General features: G+C 46.7%; 1 protein-coding gene across 1 annotated transcript in view; it reads right to left on the bottom strand.

Annotated features, from left to right (window-relative positions):
* GAB2 (GRB2 associated binding protein 2) overlaps positions 1-20,276 on the bottom strand; it is a 103,390-nt gene that overhangs the window by 26,426 nt on the left and 56,688 nt on the right. Inside the window, 2 exon segments of the mRNA XM_030459345.1 lie at positions 19,638-19,736; positions 19,739-19,937. Of these exon segments, the coding sequence (XP_030315205.1) occupies positions 19,638-19,736; positions 19,739-19,937 (298 nt within the window).

The raw sequence follows: 20,276 nt of genomic DNA, 5'->3' as shown, positions 1-20,276 counted from the left end.
TGCAATAGAAATGATGTGATGCTTCTCCCCAGAGAACATACTTGCTTCTGTGAGATGAAGCTGTGTCCAAAATCCCTGGCAAACACCCCTTGGTGGCAGTGACCCAGCTCTGTATCATATCAGCAAGCCCAGCACATGGTGGTTACCCTTTAAAGAGCAAATCTGCTGCTTGACTTTGCAGCTGAACCTTTCCTGTCAATATTTGGAGGTCTAACATTTGGCCTGACAGGGCTGCCTGGTGCCCACCTATTTATTTTTGTTACAGAGGCCTCAGGACTGAAGATGAAAGTAGGTGAAGGTGGATGCTCATAGTCCTGGCTTAGACAGGACCTTGAGCATCCCACCTGGGACACCCTTATCTGAGAGCCCTGGAGTGGGACAGTGACCTACAGCCAGTGATGAAGGACAATCCCAGCATGGCAGTGTGGGTGGGATAAGCTTCATTTATTCTGCAGAGCCAACTTTGCCTTCTCTGACCCTCTGCTTCATGAATCATCATCCCTGACATTGCAAAAACAACTTGATGGGGGATTAAATGGGGAAAAAAAATAAAAGGAAGAAGGAAAACATTTTAAAAAACAAGCTGGAAAGGAGGGAAAGTGCAAAGATGGTGGTCTGTAATAGCATAAAACATGAATTGGTCTCAAGGAGGGCTATTTTTGCCTTTTTAATAATAGGGATAAGGTGGCAAAGACAAGGCAATGGGGATGTACAGAATTATCTGCTTTCTGTCTGGGGGTGGCACATGGTGTCCCATGGCTGCCAGGGGCACCCTTAGCAAATCTGTCCGGAGGTGTGAGCAGTCTGTGGGGCCCAGTGCTGCAGGACAGGGATGAAGAGATGTTGAAAGCTAAGAGCCATCAAAAGACATGACACATTTATATGAGAAAAGGTGTTTTTCCCCCTCTCATGACAGCCCAGCATCAAGCCAGCTTTCTCACTGTGTGAAACAAAGCTCCAGCATCCTGTTTTGAAGGACTGCATCAGTTATTATTATGAGTTGTTATTATTATTGATGATGATTAAGGGATTTTGGCATCCCCTAAATGGGTTTTTCCCTTGGAAATCCATGGCTTACCCCAAAGCAGTGCTGTGGTCCAACACTCCACCAGTGGGCAGGATGCAAGCCCAGAAGCTGGTGTGCCATCAACTTTGCATCTACTAGCCCAGGAAAAAAACTTCCTTTTATGTCCTGAACAAATTTCTTCACACCCTCCTTATCGTTCCCTGAGAGCAGAACTTGGGCACCTTTCTGTGCTTGAGCAAACCTGGATTCAGGCTTCACTTATTAGGGATGGAGAAGGAGAAAGGGTGAATCTCAGCTTCATCCCATCTGGAGCTTCCTCCAGCTGCCTAGCAGCCTGCTTGAAATTTTATAGCCCTTTTTATGGCAACAGGAGCAGAGGTCTTCAGTGCTCCAGGAGAGCAGAGGAAAACTTTCACTGGGAGGAAATGTGAACCTGTTTTGCTTATGCATGATTTAGTGCCATTTCTATTCAAGGGAGTGCATGAGAGGCCCAAATATTTGCAGTTTGTATTATAGAAGAACTGCCATTCCCAGCTCTTTACAGAACTAATTTATTTCGATCTCTCCTTACCTTGGGGGAGAAACACTATAAGTCCCAGTTTGCCTGGGAGTCAATAAACCAGAAGTGCTGTTAAGGGTCTGCTTTGCCATCATTCAGCAAGGCAGCAATGGGGGGAAAGGAAGAGGATCCCCAGATTTCAATTCTCCCAGCCCCCTTCTTCGTGGCTGCATTTGCACCCATGGGTGGGACCAAACTGCAGGAGTTTGGGCCAGTTTTTCTCTCTTCTATCTGGGAATAATGCTATTTTTTTGGTTCCTTCATTGGTATTTTAGCCAGTGGGTTAAAAGGAAAGGGAGGTGGGTGCTGCCCAGGGAGGGAAGATGTTGTAGTAAAGTCTGGAATTTCTTGCCTGGCTTTGGGTGAGCCCAGCATGCTCAGATGGGGCAATATCAGCTGCATCGACTGCAAAAACCAAAAGAGGAGTCAAAAGAAGTCATTCACCCTCATGGATGCAACACTGTGGCCCTGAACCAGCAAATGAGGTGGCTCAAGGGGTCAGTGTGAGCAAGGGTCAGTTCATCCCCAGAAAAGATGCCCTTAGGGATGGAGGATCAAAACAATAAAATAGCTTGGCCTGAGTTTTTTCTTGCTAGAAGTTCAGCTCTCCCTTTTAAATCCCTGCAGCATTTACTCTCAAAACAAGCCTCTCTGCAAAGCTTTACCATGCAATTAAAAAAAAAAAATAATAATTTAAGGGGATGGGAAGACCCTGTCCACACACTAGAATCATCTAAAGAAGGCAAAATCATTCCAAAGATGTTGAAGATAAAATACAAGGAAAAAAAAACACCTCTGGAAGTGATGGGAGAGTTGAGCCTTCTACAGCTGCTCTCTACTTGGGCTCTGCCACACCAGCACTCCAGCAAAAACCCAAACAGCTCAAAACACCATCTTGGACCCATCATTAAAAACCTGAGTCTTGCACATTAGCCTATTAGCAGCGTTCAGTGGAAGCAGAGGAAGAAAAGATCCTTTCCAGGGAGCTATTTGCTTTGCCAGGAAGTTCAAAATGCCTGTGACCCCAAACGCTTTATGCATTCATAAATTATAAGTTCACCTGGAGTAAAGTTTTTCAGCATCAGCTAAAACCTGCAGGTTTTTCTCTTTCTCTTCTTTTAAGATGCAAAGATAGCAAAGAGACTTGGAATTTATTCTCTACACATAGCCATAATCAAATAATATGCTAATGCTATTAGCATGGGACCTTGCATCACAAATGACTTAGAATCATATTCTTTTTCAAAATACTAGAATTTCATTTAAATCTGTCTCCACAGCAACCAGACATGAACTGGGATAATGTCAGATGAAAATCTTCACGGCTAAGCATGGTGAATGAGGAGTTTGATAGCAAGGATTGAGGGAAGAGCCATGAAGATGGCTTGAGCCCACCATGGTTGGTGGGTTTGTGCCAGTCATCTTCCACTCAACCAGTTATCAGCTGTGATAACCAACCCAAGGACAAAACAAACCAGGAGGATCTCAAACATCCTGATAGAAAAGGAATGAGTAGACATGAGGCTCACCCAGATGTGAAGCCTGAGGAGATTTCCTTGGTTCTCCTCCCCATAGATATTTTCTGAGTGGTGCCAGGGGGAAATGCACAAGACAACTGGTTTCATTCACCCTAAATCACTTCTCATCTGGGAATTTCACACCTGGGTATTTGCAAATGGCCTGAGGGATCATTGCTCCTGCTCATGGGCCATGATTCCCATATTGTGTTGTGGAAGCAGAGGAAGCATTAGGAAGAAGCTGTTTGCAGCTGGATTCCCTCCATTGACACAGGAGCTGCTGCTCCTTCCTTCATCTCCCTGCTCTGCTCACAAGCTCCCCATGGACACTGTCTCTCAGCAGGACCTAAGATGGGAAGGATCTGCAGCATCCTCTGGCCAGTGCCCCCAGCAGCTGATTGCATTTGTCCCATTCAAAACACTCTCCCAACCTATATGAAAATGAAATGAGCTTTGCAATGCCATGGCTGGAAAGCCCTTGGTTAGAAACCAGCTCTAATTTCCCATGAAAATGTTTCCCCAGCTGCTCCACTGGTCTTCCCTCCACCTGTTTCTCTCTGTGGTCACATTATGTCAGTGGGTATGTTATGATCCTCATCCTGGTTGGGGCTTCTCGGGGTTCCCCTCATAAAAAGAGTATTAGCAACGTGGCCCACAAAAATGTCTTTGAAAGCAATGTCTACAAGTGGGAGGAGACTCTCTTGAGAAACAGCTGAGAGCTCAGGCAATGAAAAGCAAACAGCCCTGACCAGTCTCTGGGTTCTGTTTGTAATTATCTGGGCCCCGGTGGGTGTTAAAACATCTGTACTGGTTTGGCAGGGACTGGGGAGCACAGTTTGTGCCAAAGGCAAGAGCTGGCGTGGGCTGAAAGCAGCAGAGCAATACATTAGTGAGGTATTCATGCTCAGGAATGCCATGCTCTCCCTCCCACAAGTGCTTTTTGGGTTAGGGTGAACACCAGACCTGTCCCCATGCTCCCCATTCACCATGACTTGTACTCCTCCAGGACTATCCCAAGGAGGAGCTGAAGATGCTTAAAGGAGATGGGTGGTTGGCTGGAGTCTTGAAGCCTGCTGAGTTTAGCATCCTGCTGGATTTCTATCACCATCAGTTCACCTCCACATTATACCTTTGTATTCCTCATATTTCTGCACAACTCTTTCCACCTGGACACCCTCCATCAATCCCATCGTGTCTGTTGTCTGCAAATCTCTCCCCACTGGACAGTTCTGCACGGAGCAGTGGGAGAAGCTCCTGGCACGGATGTTGCTCTGAACCTTCTGAACCAAAGCACGAGTTGGTTTTGTGACTTTTTTTAACACACAGCAGCAGCAGAGCTGGGTTTAGTGGAGCAACAGAGTGTAACACAGAGCATGGCCCTCAGGGGACTTGGGCAAGGCAGCTTTGTCACAATCTTCTTGATGGTAATATTTCTGGATTTTGGCATTCCTCATCCCCTGACTCAGGAACAAAACAGGACTGGAGCAAACTCTGTCTCCCCTGATGCTCTCTCATGGGTTAGGAACCATTCAGCAGCTCCTCAGCCTCCTCTTCCTCACTCCAACAGGGCTCCACAAGTGCCCATCCTTAAAATCCATAGGATCCTCATGGCTGCACCCATCCTTGCACACACCACAGATGGTACCAGCACCCAGACCAAAATCCACATCTTGCCCAGTGTATCTCTCACAAGCTTTGAGCTTGGCTTAGAGCCAGCTGAAAATGTTCTGACATCCTCCAGCTGGAAAATGCCATTTAATCAAAACAGGAGCTTGCCAAGGTATTGCTTGCAGCCAGAATTTACAAGAAATCTTTAGAGGATAAAAATGAATTTTATGTAAAAGGGGAGAAGGTCAAAGTGTTTCAGCTTGTTCTCCTCAGTGTGGATGCTTTTTTTGGGGTGGATTGCCCTGCTTTGACCGAAGACCATCATGTGCTTTTTAGATGTGAAAGTGCAATTCTATGAGAAACTCTTGATTTTTTTTTCTGAAATTCGTTCAAATTCAGAATGAAAAGGACTGAATCAAACTCAGCACTGAAAGCTGCTGAAAATGGATTCCAACGAGAGTGACAACGAACAGGCTGAATTTTTACCACCTCTGGAGTTTGTGATGGTCTCGTGCAAGAGCAGCTTTTCCCCAGCCTCAGCTTGCTCAGACTCCCCACGTGCCACTCCTGAGAGCAATTTCCTTCCTCACTGGGGTTTATTTATTATTTTATTTTTAATTACCTTGATGACCCATGCCTGAACTCAGTCTGCTGGCTGCTGAAACAGATCTAAATGAGATCCATTGGTGCCCCTCTCATCACTATCAGAGAATCTTTTGCTCATGGGATGAAAAGGGGTTTGTAATAAACACACAGAGAATTGGATCTGTTTCCACAGAAGCTGGGAGGAATAAACCATGATATAATGGATTTTGGAGATGACCACAGGAATGCAGGAATTACCAGGAGCAGAGCAGACCAGAAGCCAGTCTGCCCCAGCTTTTCATCTCCAAAGGCTTCAGAGACAGCTGCGAACTTCACAGGGATCATTCATGCAGCAATGCACGTGTAGAGAAAACTGATTTGTGCCTCACTTCATAATTTATAAACCTTATTAAAGCAAATATTTTAACTTGTCTAACACAACTGAAGGCATTCTTGCACTCGTGGCATTATTAATTCTTTAAGCCATCATATCTGTAAAACAAACCACTCTGTGTCACACAGGTCTGAGAACACAGGGTTGAGCTTCCCTTCAAACTGCACCAGGAGACACCAGACAGTATCCTGTGTTCTCATTACTGAGGTATTTCAGTGGATTTTTTTTTTTTTTTACTGCAAAAAGCACTATTTGCCCAGGGCCAGGACATCATGGATTTATCTGCATAAAAATATTAGAAGGTCCTTACAGCAACATGCCAAAGCAGTGGAAAGAATTTGCAAGTCTGTGGTCTTGAGTCCTTAAAGGTAGCAGAAACCCTGAGAATGAGATTCAGGAGCATCACAGAAAAGCCAGCAGGATCTCAGACCCTCAGAAGGAGTTATGGAACAGATAGAACATTATTTAAAACCTGCAATAAAGGTGTAAAAATGTAAATGAATTTCAAGTGAAAATCATACATCCACCCCTTTCTTAAACTGAGAGTCTGGAGAACAAATCCTGTGAGGAGAGGCTGGGGGAACTGGGAATGTTTAGGTTGGAGAAGAGGAGGTTGAGAGGAGACCTTATTGCTCTCTACAGCCACCTGAAAGGAACAATTTGAACAAGTTTCTCAAGTGAACAATGAGAGGACTAGAGAAAATCTCTGAAATTGCACCAGGGGAGGTTTAGACCAGATATCAGGAAGAATTTCTTTACTGAGTGAGTAGTCAGGCGCTGGAACGAGCTGCTCAGGAGGGTGGTGGAGTCACCATCCCTGGGGGTATTCAAAAACTGTGTGGATGAGGCACTTTAGGACATGCTCTAGTAGGCATGGTGGGTTGTTGTTTTGCTTTGTTTTGCTGGTTTTTTTCCTCGGTGGACAGTTGGATTCAGTGATCTTAAAGGTCTTTTCCAACTGTGACAATTCTGTGATTCTGTGAATGAAGCTTGGGAATGAGGAAAAGCCATAGGAGTCAAGAAACTAGGATGGAGACACTTTAAAAATGTAAGAAGTAAGGACTGAAGAGACATCACAGTGCTGGTCAGGAAAGATGAAGTCTTCTGCTTTATCAGGAATGTTTTTCAGATAAATCTCAGGAGTGGTAGGCAGCATTTTCACCTCCTGGAAGATCATCTGTTGACCAGGTTTTGACCCTACCACTAATCATCAAAGAAACCATCAGCTAGTAAAGAAGACTTCTCATAGGATTTATAGATTTCAAGTGGGTATTTGAAAGACTTCATCATGACTCATTTGGGAGCCATGCAAACTGTTAAGTGAGCCAGAAAAAAAATAATTACCATCATAAAGGCTTTATATCAAGGTTGAACCTGGGCAAAGTATATGCAGGCTGGAGGGAAAGGCTTACACTGATAGCAAACAAGGTGGTGCTTGGCATGGCAGGTGATCCGTGGTGAGATAAAGGTGAGGATGGAGCCATAGGCAGTGCAATAGCCATGCACTACACTTTTATATAGGAGGAAGTATTTACAAGTGCCCTGATGTCTGTTCACCACTTCCAAAAGAGGATTTGTTAAGAGTTATGAAGAAAAAAAAAATAGCAAATGCAGTGAGTCACTCAACTCCAGCTTATTTTCAAAAGCAACGGTGAACAAGAACAGGGGTAGCTTATATATTTGGCAGTAAAATGATGGAAGGTAATAATCATTCCAAAGCTTGGCAAGGAGCAGCCGTGTTGGCCAAGATGGGGTTTGGTCACGTGGAGCTGAAAGAGCACACAATGCCATTTTTTGAGGTGAAATGTTATTTTCCATCCTAATAAACAGCTATGAAGGGTGGCGATCTATCAAAGGTGCAAATGAGTCAGAAACATTCCTCAGCATGTGACAAGGACCCAGTGCCAAAAGAAGCTGAATCCCCAGTAAGGGCTGAGATGTGCCAGAGCTTCACCACCTGCCATGGAGGAGCTGAAGCAGTTTGAGGGACATCACAGAGCAAAAGGGGTATGAAAACATAAGTCTGGATTTACCCAGAGCCAAGGGGTGTCATAAAATGTGCTCTGTTATAGATTCAGAAGAGGCAATGTCTCATCTCATGCTCTGTCCTCTCACCTTCATGGTGATGGCAACAGGTAACAACTCCAGTTTCACCTGCTGGGATTGCTGAGGTAGCTCAGCTCATCACCATACTCTGAAGCCTGGTATTCCCCTGTAGTGCAAGTTTTCATAAAAATAATAGAATCACTGAATATTTGGGAAAGGACCTCTAGAGATGGTCTAGTCCAACTCCCTGCTCAAAGCAGAGGCAGCTACAGCAACTCAGGGCTGTGTTTTAAGGTGGGTTTTGATCATGTCTAATGACGGACACTCAAGCAAGGTTTGTTTTGTGGGTTTTTTTGCATGATTAGCTGTTAGGTACATGCTTTGTCCTCTGTGTCTTAAAGGGAATGACATGGACCTGTTGAAGTGAGTCCAGAGGAAGAGCACAAAGCCACTGAAGCATCTCTCCTATGAAGATGGGCTGAGAGAGTTGGGGTTGTTCAGCCTGGAGAAGAGAAGGCTCTGGGAAGACCTTAGAGCATCTTCCAGTACCTGAAGGAGCTATAGAAAAGCTGGGGAGGGACTATTGACAAGGGCATGAAGTGATAGCACAAGAAGGAAGTGTTGAAGGCCAAGTGGGATGGGGCTTGGAGCAACCTGGGCTGTGGGAGGTTTCTCTGCCTATGGGAGTGGTTGGAACTAGATGATTTTTAAGGTCCCTTCCAACTCAAACCATTCTATGAATCTAGAATCACAAGTATGGACCAATAGTTTTGCTGCTTCTTGAATGCCTGGTGGATACCTACACCCAGCCCTGGGTCTGACTCCCAGAGAAGAAGCAGACTGAGATCAAGGGGGAAACAGGAGATATAAATGATATCTCATTCTCATGGGTGATCTCATTTTTCATCAATTTTTTTGGGAGCTGTGGCCAGGAATCCCATTTAAGACCCCTCCCAGCTTGGAGGGAGCAGGTACCATCACTGAGCTGCCTCTGGCTACAGGCAGAAGATGCAGCAACACCTTTGTGCTGTGCCTTGGTGATGAATTTCTGCCTTTATCCTCAGTGCAGAAAACTGGTTTCTTGGCTATAACAGCACTGTGAGATGTTCTCAGCCTTTCTGGAGAGAGCTAGGATGTGGCCAGGGCACACATTTAGACATGGGCATCCCCAGATCAGGTATAACTCTACAGTCCAAGTAATAAATCACCAACATTACAGCTCTGACATTGCACCAAACTAAATAATGCAGAACTATGTTTGAGAAGCAGGCAGTAATTATAACCGAAGCATAGAAACCACCTAAGGAAGAAGCATTATCTTTACAGATAAAATCAGTAATAAATGCTACTGCATTCATAAATAAAAATCAGTCTGGAAACAAACCCTGAGTGGTGTCATGGAAAGTTCACAGCAATCGACAGCTTCACGGCTCCTTCCTGCTCCATGTGCCTTCTCTCAGAGGCTTTAAAGGCTTTAGAAAGCTTTCCCTTTACTCAAGCTGGGTTTTAATTGGAAATAGAAAGCAATACAAACGAGTAAACAGAAAAGCTTTGGGGTCTGGGAAATGAGACTCTAAATCTGCCCTGGCTTTTATCAGATTTTACAAAGCAGCACTCAGGGTGTGTAAACCACGGCCCCTGGCAAAGGTTTGGAGGGAAGAGTGTGAAATACATGGAGGAAGAACAGGGGAAATAGGTTGGCTTGGGTTGGGGGGGGAAAGAAACACACTGTGAAAAGCTGCCTGAGTGACATGAAGGTCACTGGGGCTTTCTGTCTTGTCCTCCAACATGCTCTCACACTTCTGGGGCTCCTGTGTCCCTCATGTTACCCAACCCAGCCCCTACGTGTTGGGCACCCACATCTCATCACGACGCCCAAGCAGCTTTGCAGACACACAGGGTACAGCTCCATGACTCCCAGCATGGCACATCTAGGTTACAAGGGCTAAAACAATCCCAGGACCCCTCTGGGAAACAGAAATCCAGGAGAATCTGACAGCAAGTTTCCTCCCAGCTGGCTGACACCCAAAATACCTCCCTTCTTCCCTCCGTCGGGCTCAGACAGTGCCGCTTCACTGGTTGCTTTGCTCCAAGCCCATCAGCTGTGGGTTTTTTTTGGGGTTTTTTTGGGTTTTTTCCATGGTTTTACTTTTTGATGTGATGCTGATACCGTCTGCTGTGCTCGTTTTTCCACAGTCAGTGAATCCTCCTAAAAATTCCACAGTGCCCACTAAACTAATGGGGCTGACCTGATGCACGTGGGGCTCGGAGTGATAAAAACCCAATGATCAAACAAAGAATTATTTCAGATAAGCTTTTGATTCTGAGTACCTGGCCCAGGAGACAACCTCAGATGGGGCTGAAAGGTATGAATGCAGCTTTCCAGTCTCTGATGGGAAACCCATGCTGGAAAGGCCAGGCAGGGCTTTTTCCTCTAAAAAGCACTGAACTTCTTGAACTTCATATTTCTGCCTTCCCTCCCAGCTCACGTCTCACCCCCAGCTCAGCAAGCTCAGTGGGACTTTGGTCAGGAAAGGACAGGATTTTCCCCAAAGGTTCTAGTCCTACAGTTTCATATTTATTTTTAGAAGAGGTTGGTTGGATACCCTTGTTCTGGGTGCCTGGTGGGGAACAGTCATGAAGATCTGGAGTATTTGTTGGTCTTTTTTGAAAGCTGAGCATATATTTTCTTCCTTTTCCTTTTCCTTTTCCTTTTCCTTTTCCTTTTCCTTTTCCTTTTCCTTTTCCTTTTCCTTTTCCTTTTCCTTTCCCTTTTTCCTTTTCCCTTTTCCTTTTCCTTTTCTCTTTTTCCTTTTCTCTTTTTCTTTCTCTTTTCTTCTTTCTCTTCTCTTCTCTTCTCTTCTCTTCTCTTCTCTTCTCTTCTCTTCTCTTCTCTTCTCTTCTCTTCTCTTCTTCTCTTCTCTTCTCTTCTCTTCTCTTCTCTTCTCTTCTCTTTTTTCTCTTTTCTCCTGGTTGATGGTTTTATTATTTGCATTCTTTGCCTATAAAGCAGGTGCTCCCACAAACAGCCACACAACAGTTCCCATCCAGACAGGGTATGGTTGAAGGGGGCTGAGCTAACACATATCTCCCAGGGGTCTCTCTGGGTTGCTGAGTTAGGGGTTTTGAAACACAAGGCTGACATCTTCTAGATTTTTCCAGTCCCACCACTCCCAAATGTCCCCAGCCACGATAAAACATCTGAATAATGAAACCCTAAAAATACCTAAATTTTCAAATTCCAAGCTCTGGCAAAAACGTTGATCCAGCACTGCAAACCTCGTATTTCAAATTGCACCTGACTCCCTGAAGCCAGAAGCTTGGCTTTAAACATGTAGATACCTGAAGACCTTTTCTTTTGCTTTCTGATTTCTAAAGCCTTCTGCATCCTTGCTTCAGTCCTACTCCTAGACCAGAAATCTGCTCCTGCTAGTAAGGACAGTGACCATCAGAGCAATGTAGTGGTCCTGAAATGCTTCTGGTAACACCACATGATGAAAAACTGAGTACAGCAAGAAGAAGAAGGTATGGAAGAATAGTGGGGGTTGATCCTCATCAAGTGTTCAAGGCCAGGTTGGATGGGGCTTGGAGCAACCTGGGCTCCAAGGTAGGTGCATAGGTGTCCCTACCTATGCAGGAGGGTTGGAACTGGATGATCTTTAAGGTCCCTTCCAACCCAAACCTTTCTGTCAAACCATTCTGTGATTCTATGATTTTGTGATTCTATGATCTGGTGTAAAGAAAATGATGACAAGTGACACCATTTGAAGACCCAAATATCTTCAAAGTCTTGATATCAATGTGAGGTTCATCTCAGCAGAGTTTCAAGGGTCTACAGAATGGATGTGTCCATTTGACACACTAATCATGGTTCTCTGGAGAGGCAAAGGAAAGAAATGGGCATTTTGAGGGTGCAAATGACTGGCCTCACTTCAGACATCTTTCTTCCATGTTGTCCCCAAAAGTGGAGAGGTTATAACCAGCAGCACACATCTCACTCCCATTGGTTCCCTTTCCAAAATGCCAGGGGAATCACAGCAAAGAGATCCTGAGCAGTTGGTAGAGATCAGCAACTTTCTCCTCCAGTTTCTCTCTTCTAGGAAGCAGATTCCAGGTTGTTAGTGGCTCTCTGCTCTTCAGAGACTCACTGGCACCTGAACGAGCTCATCTCCAATGGAAAAGAGGGAAAAAAAGTGAGAGAAAAAAGGCAGCAGGCACTTAACTTCTCCCAAGCTGCTCCTTTGTGCCAAGACCACTCCATCTCCAGTATTGTTTACACTGTCTTAAAGCTGAACAGTGTCAGATCTTAAAATAACTGGCTGTTTGGGGAGCAGGAAAACCAAGGTCAGGGAAGTTTCATATAAATTTAAAGAGGCAGGAGGACTAAGGGCATGAACTGAGGCTTGGGTAAAGAGATGTTCTGTTGCACCTGATGTTCAAATGGGAGCCTGGTGAGAAGAGAGTTGAGGTAGTTGGATTTACCCCATCCTTCCAGTGAGGCTGGGTCAAGCCTGGGGCTGACACATGATATCTGCATTTGTCTGCCCAGAGTGGATCTGCAGCCCTGGCTCTTTCCTTTGTTAGGAATTGCTCAGCATATGGTAGAGAAAGATTGGGTGGGAGTGATCCAATGCCCTCTAGATGTGCAGCCAGGAAGGAGTTCCAGGATGCTTAAGGGCAGAAAGTATTGATGGGAGCACTGAGGAGAAAGGCTGCATCCATATAAAGGCTATGACATTAGGTGAGAATAAAGACTCAAAGGCTCAAGGTCTCTATATTGCTGTCCCAGTGCAGGTCACCTCCAAGTTATCAATCATTCTTCAAAGAATCTTTGGTTAGGTGAACAAAGATATAGGAGGTGGCAATACCCAACCAGATCTGCCCCATCCTTCCCTGGGTCAAGTTCAACTCAACTGGTAAGCTTGCTCATGGCTTGTCAATAGAGGGTCACACTGTCTGCCAGGGGAACAGAAATGTCCTCCAAGTGAGCTGATATCCAAGCACCAACCCATAGTAGAACTTAAATATCATGTCAAGATAGATCAAGGGACCTTGGAGTTTGGATTGACAGGAAGCTGAACAGGAGCCAACAGTGTGCCCAGGTGGCCAAGAAGGCCAATGGCATCCTGGCCTGGATCAGGAAGAAGCGTGGCCAGCAGGTCCAGGGAAGGGATTCTGCCCCTGTACTCAGCCCTGGTGAGGCCACAGCTTGAGTCCTGTGTCCAGTTCTGGGGCCCCTCAGTTCAGGAAGGAGATTGAGGTGCCTGGAGCAGGTCCAAAGGCGGCAACTAAGCTGGTGAAGGGACTCAAGCACAGATCCTGTGAGGAGAGGCTGAGGGAGCTGGGGGTGTTGAGGCTGGAGAAGAGGAGGCTCAGGAGAGACCTCATCACTCTCTACAACTCCCTGAAAAGGAGGTTGGAGCCAGGGGGGGGTTGGTCTCTTTTCCCAGGCAACTCTCAGCAAGACAAGAGGCCATGGTCTCAAGTTGTGCCAGGGGGAAATTTAGGTTGGATATTTAGAAAAGAATGGAGAGGGTGATCAGCCATTGGAATGGGCTGCCCAGGGAAGGGGTGGATTCTCCGTGTCTGGAGCTATTTCAAAAAGAGCCTGGATGTGGCACTGAGTGCCATGGGCTGGGAACTGCAAGCAGTAGTGGATCAAGGGTTGGACTTGATGATCTCTGAGGTCCCTTCCAACCCAGCCAATTCTATAATTCTATGACTTCTAAAGGACAGAAGCTGGAAAAGACTGGGCCAGCTTGAGGGCACGAGGGACCTCCCGGCTTGGCTTCCTTTAGGTGACAGAGCTGCCTGAAGAATACCAAAACACAGCACATTAGGGCCTGGGTGCTTTGAGGGACACAAACCCACCTCCACATCTCCCTCCTTGCCCCCATTCTCAGCCCCTGACATGCTCCTGGCATGGGCAGGGCTTGCAACTCATCCAGGGCACGAGCAGGGAAGGAAAGAGGCACAACAGCAAGGAGTACCTGGACTTGTGGTGGTCATTAGTGTTTCCCTTCCACTTTAGTTCCATCTGGCCATGGAGAGATGGCAGCAGCAGGAAAATAAGATCTGCTGTGGGCTGTCATCTTGCCTGGGCTCCCCAGTGCCCCACTGCTGTGTGCAGGGATGGTGAACACAGGTGGTTCAGGGGGGTTTGGTGGAGGTGGGTGGCATATGGCATCCAAACTCATGTTCTTACCCCAGTCTGGTTACCTGCAGCCTCTTTGCCAAGCTTTTGGGCAACTACAGTGCTCCCCAAAAGTCTTCAGGGGTTGCTTTGTGCTAGATTTTCCTCTGCCCACCTCGAGCTCCCTTTACTCAGCAAACACCCCTGGAAACTAGATGCAAGGGACAAGGCATTGCTTGCCTGATGCTGGGACCAGCAGATCTTTTGGGCAGAAAGTGAGGTAGGAGCTGGAGCAGAACAGACTTTTTAGGCAGCCCATGGGAGCAGGCTGTAAGCTGGGGAGCAACCAGCTACCAACCTACAGGGGATAAACCAGCCAAAGCAAGTCAATCACAGAATTATTTGGGGTGGAAGGGACTTTAAAGGTCATCCCATTCCACCCCTCTGCTATGTGCAGGGACACCTCCCACAGCCCAAGTTGCTCCAAGCCCCACCAGCCTGGCCTTGAACACTTCCAGGGATGGGAAATCCGAAACTTCTCTGAGCAATCAGAGCCAGGGTCTCACCACCCTCATAGGAAAGAATTTCTTCCTAACTTCTAATCTCCATCTACCCTCCACGTGGTGCTAAAGCAATAAATTTGCTCTCATGGGTTGGAAGGAGGTCACCAGTAGAGGGTCTGGGACAGCATCAGGCCAAAGAAACCCACAGTGGAGATTGTGTAGGTGGGAATTAGGAGATGTCACTGATGTCACCGAGAAGTCACTGGTGTCTGGGGGATGATCCTGCAGACTCTGCTAGAGTGGCACAGCTGAGGTGAAGGAGGAAAGAGACACACTCAGCTCTCCATTAAACATTAATGTTTAGCACTGAGCTGCATTTGTCAAGATGGTAAAAGCATCAGGATTGCTGGGGATTGATCCTAGCCCATGATGCAAAATCCCAGTGCTGAGCCTTGGACTTGGAGCAAGGAGCGAGCTGGAGACTGGGACTGCCCTGGCACAGCCCCCTTGTGAGAAGGCATGGAAATAAATAAAAGAAATAAAGTCCTGGATGGAAAAAAGAAGAAGATGACATGCCCCAGTTGGGTGGGAGAGGCCATCACTGCCAGACACAACCCATCAGGGCAGCAGCCCAGAGCCATCCTTTTCCCACGCTCCTCTCACCCTCACTGAGCAGTGGGAGCCTTCAGCTCAGAGCAGGGATATTTATTCACCAGAAGATATTCCCTTCCCTGAATTCCACGGCTGGGTTAAACCTCTAGCAATGGGGGCATTAATGCAGTGCACAAATAATCTCTAAACTCCCTGCATGTCTTCTCAGCACCATGAATCCAAGTGCCTGGGAGAGCTTCTGCCCCACAGGGGAAACTCAAGGAGATGCCAGGGGCAGAACAATAAAACTGGGACAGAGTTAATCAGAGGATGATGGAACAATTTGCCTTGGAAAGGACCTTAAAGATCACCTAATTACAATCCCCCTGCCATGGGCAGCAACACCTTTCCACTAGACGCAGGTTGCTCGAAGCCCCATCCAACCTGACCTTGAACACTTCCAGACAGCTTCTCTGGGAAACCTGGGCAGTGTCTCACCACCTTCACAGGAAAGAGTTTCTTCCTAACACCCAATTTAAACATCTCATATTTCAATTAGAAACCATTACCCCTCATCCTATAACTCCACGCTCTATTAAAAAGTACTCCTCCACCTTTCTTGGAATAAAGGTATCAACCTCTCTGAAATAACTACCTGTGCATGAGAACACACACACTGCAAGAACATGGTGGTTCATAAGAAGTTAAATTTTACACTGCCTTAGATGTGTCTTGAGTTGTATCAGGTATGGGACACAGAGGTTTTGGCTGAGAAAGCAGCTCCAGAAGGGGTTAATGGCACATGAGATGTTTAGTGGGATAGTGGGATTTTTTTTTTTCTTTTTTTTTTTTAACTCCAACCAGACAAAGCCTATGAGAAAATCCAGTTCACAGCTGAGCCCTGGCTGCCTGCCCACTAGGGCAGGGAAAATGCAGATGGTTTCAAGGCTGCAACGCGCCTGCGTTTCTCCCCCAGCCGTGGTTTAGGGTCCCAACAGGTCCCCCCCATTGTATTCCAGCAAATGAGGTGGCAGCAGCTCAAAGCTCAAACTGCCAGGGTAGAAGCAGTGCTGAGACAGGAGCAAATCTTCTTTACTTGAGCATTGTTGGCTTCCTCGGACCCATGGAGGAGCCGGGATGCCTGCCAGGCTCCACCTTGTTCAAAAATAGTAGTTAGCTCTCAAAGTAAATAGGTGTTAACAGAAACAAAAAGCTTTGCCAGCAGTCTGGGTAAACACCTTCAACTCAATTTAATTCCCCTTCTCCCAGCAGATCAAATCCCACTGCTCAGCAATTATTTTCAGGGCAGGGTAGGGAGCGAAGCCACCGTGGAGGCTTTGCTGAGCTCCTGCTCCTCCTTGGTGCCGGGCCAGCTGCTGTACCCCCACCTTACTGATGTTAGGTCCCTGAGGCTGAAATGAGCTTCCCTTTTGATGAACCAGATGTGTAACACAGCTGGAAATCAGCTAAAACCAGCAGCTAACTGCAGCGTGAAGTTAACCACCCTAAACTCCAGCCCTGTTCCTTAATCCTTAGAGTCCTCCAGTCTAGACAGGACATGAAGGACTAATGTGAAAACCAAGTGACAGAAAATCTACTCTCCCATCCAAGCTCCATACAGAAAGGAGCATCAAAAGGTATAGATTCCTTTGGCTCTTTATTTTCTTTTACCTTCTAGGAGCATGGGGAGCACCCAAGCATGATCCTGTGCTAGTGCAGAAGGTTTGAAGTCGGTTTGCATCGCCATGTGCAGCCACTTTCATGTTCCCCATTTGCTCACTAAATCATAAAATCATAGAAATCATTAAGGTTGGAAAAGACTTCTAAGATCATTAACTCAGCACTACCAGTCCAAATAAACCATGTCTGAATGCTACATCCACATTTTTTTGAACACCTTACAGGAATGGTCTCTCCACCACTTCCCTGGGTGACCTGTTCCAATATCTCAACCACACCTTCCATAAAGGATTTTTCATCATATCCAAGCTGAACCTTCCTAGCAACAACTTTCCTCTTGTCCTTTCACTGGTTATGTGGGAGAAGAGACCAAGCCCCACCTCACTACAACTTCTTTTCATGCTAAGAAAGGCACCCAACTCCCCATCTTTCCTCTCCCATCATGGGGAGCTCATGACTTTTTTTTTTTACTGCCCAAAAGGTAATGAGTTTTTCCTTCACCACCAGCAGGTTAAAAGCAAACTCAACTGATGGCTGAGGTTCAGCTGAGGTGGGAGATGATGAGGGAATTCAACATGTGGTGGAAGATGTAGCAAACACCTTTGCAGGTGATGCAGAGCTTCCTTATCCAGGATGAGACATTACCCCAGCTAGGAACAGCCTGGCTTTGGGATGGGACTGAGCAAGGCTTTTTGGTCAGCATAAAGCAGTCACTCACCCAGAAATAAGAACAACCAGAAAAAAATGTGTGCAGTGGATTCCCTGGCAGTTTCTGATCTTATTCTACCACACTGCCTGTCTGTTGGGAGAGGGATGTTTAGTTAATGAATTGCTACAATTAACATAAAACTATTCCTGCCCATGGCAGTTACATTTTCCTCCCCCTTTTGGTACATCCAATTACTGACTTGTTCAGTCTCCAAGACAGAGGCTACAACAAAGCACAGAGATGCTCAAGAAAGAAGGGGTGAAGGTCTGAGAAAGAAATGGAAGAGTTCCTGAGCTCTGTTTCTACCTGGGAACTGTCTTATTCTCACACAAACTCCTTATCCTCTCCAACCCATCAACCCATGGCTTCAAGGAGGTGATGAGGGGGAAGCACAACAGTGCAAATATTTCTCCAACTCTTATTTCTCTCTCCAGATGACCCATGAGGAAGGATGGGTTATGGCCCCATGCATCCTAAGACAGATGAGACTTCCAGTACCCATCACACTGTGATACCCTCTGCCCAGCCTAGGGCTGTGGGTCCTTCAAACAAACATTTTCTGCTTTGGGAAAATCAATGATTTAATTTGCTACTGCTTAGCAGCAATGACAAAAGAAAGGTGAGTGTGGGGGTCATCAACTTCAGGGAGCACCAAAGAAAAGCAACCAGCCCTGAATAATTCATGACCCCTCTTTTCTGCAGCATCTGGACACATCTGCTGCATTTGCCATCACAGGCTTTTTCTTGTCTGACTCAGAAAATCATGCTTTGGCAGCTGGATGGTGTTTCAAGTGGGTACTTTCCCCACAGCATTAACGAGCTGTGATTTTGTTACAAGTAGGGATTTTTGTTCCTCTTTTGCTGATGTCACTCTGTGATCCTGCAGGGAATAGTGCTCGGATCTCTGCAGCCTGAGGAGGCCTGGGTGCCCTTTGGGATGGATGGACTTGCAAGCAGGAGATTGTTTTTCCTTTTGCTGCCCAGATTTATATTTCACTGAAGTTCACTATCGATCCTGCTGCTGCTGTGTTGAAAGCTCGTTTTACTAAATGGGAAGAAAAACAGTTCCCCCCAGCTCAACACCCACAAAATGGAAAAACCTCCAAGAAAACAGCTCTTAAAAAAAAGGAAAGGGCCCAAACGATCTCACTGAACCTCAAGGACTGTGCTGCTGACATGGGGATGGGATGTAATTTATTTAGCCTGACCTTTTCCTGGGAGATGGTGCTGGCAGAATTACCAAGGATCCTTTCTCCCACTTGTACACCCATCGCCAAGGTGACGTCCGTCCCCTTTCATGCGTCAGGAGGTGAGGATGGCATCCGGGCTGCTCTGATGCTTTGTTTGCTGTCCTGCCTGATAAGCTCTTGGCAGGGTTTCAGCTCCTGTGGATGGCAGCTGCTGCCCATGAGGGATGAAAAAAAGATTCATGCTGGATGTTCTTGTGGGGGGTTTCATGGAGGAAGAGCACAGGACTGGGGTCACTTCGATGACACCAGACCACGGATGAGATAAAGGAAAGATGCCCAGAGGTTCTACCAGGTCTAATGAGACTGGCAGATGACCACAGCACTACACCTCATGCTTATCCCCATCCCATCCCATCCCATCCCATCCCAATCCCCTGCCCTCATTTGTGCCAGGGAAGTGGAAGCAGCCCACTGGTGCTCACTGCAGAAGCTTGCCAGAGCACAGCTGGGTTTGGATGGTGGAGCACAACTGGTGGATAAAAAGTCCTGCTGCTGCACAAAACCACCAGATGCTTTCCTCTTGCCTCCCAGTGCTTTCCCAGTGGACCCCAGGAGGAGATGGGGATGCAGATAGAAAGGATGCATCTGCCCTTCAGAAAGAAGATCCTGTTGGTGGTGGGAAAACACACAGTGGGAAGACACGGTCCCAGTCAACTTCTCACCCACCCCCTAACCAGAAGTCTGAAACCAGTGAGTGAGGGGGATTGAGTGAGCTGGCTCCCACAAACTCTCAAGAGGACTTTGGTGATGGATGAGGGAAAAGGCTGCAACTAAAAAAATACCCAAAGCCTACCAACTTCTTACAAGAGACCTAAAAGTCTACATTTATCAGGGGAAAAGTCAATTAGTTGTTCAAAGGGGCAGAGCCTTCTCTGCTTCAAATGCCAATGGTACCTTGTGAAGGTTTCCCACATGTCCACCAACTTCCCCATCCAGCCCTCCCAGCCTTGTGGTGGGCTGCACCCCCTACATAGATCTGATATGAAAAGAGGAGGACAGGACAGGAGTTGCCCTTGGCCATGGCTCTCATGGTACCTGTGTTCTCCTCGGACTGGTTGAAGCCACAGATCTGGCAGATGCTGCGAACCCATTTGTTCATGTCGTCCTCAGACTCAGCCACCAGGTAGAAGGTCTGTCGCTGGTTTTGATGTCAAAGATGTAGCTGTCTTGCAGCTCCTTCTTGTTGAAGGTCAGGCCTGCATCCACTTGCTCACAGAATGTTGAGGTTGATGACACGCAAAGGTTTTTGGAGTGGTCATTTTTGTAGTACTCCAGGACATCGGGGTCCCCACTCATCCGGCCGCTGCGCAGGACAAACCAACGTTTCTTCCATGCCTGAAAAGCAAGAAGAGAGCAAGCATGAGCCCCATTGCTCAGATCATGAGGGCCAAGAAGCCTTCACAGAGTGACACAGAGGGCCAAGAAGCACAGAGTGACACAGAGGTTCTCAACACTTCTCCACCTCAGGATGCTCCGGGATGCTGCTCAGGACATCCCAGCAGGAAGCACACAAAACTCAGCTTGGTTCGTCAGCTCATTACTCAAATCCCACTGATTAATCCAGGAGAATTAAATACCAAAATATCACTTTAGCTGAAGAGGACCCAAAAAAGTGCTGTCCTAAGGCATAGAGCAACCCTTGCTCCTACCTAACAGCCCAGCCACACTCCCATG

This window comes from Calypte anna, chromosome 1 (assembly GCF_003957555.1).
Source record: "Calypte anna isolate BGI_N300 chromosome 1, bCalAnn1_v1.p, whole genome shotgun sequence".
Lineage (NCBI taxonomy): Eukaryota > Metazoa > Chordata > Aves > Apodiformes > Trochilidae > Calypte > Calypte anna.
The sequence above is the reverse complement of the archived record's forward strand: the minus strand, read 5'-3'. Positions and strand labels throughout refer to the sequence as shown.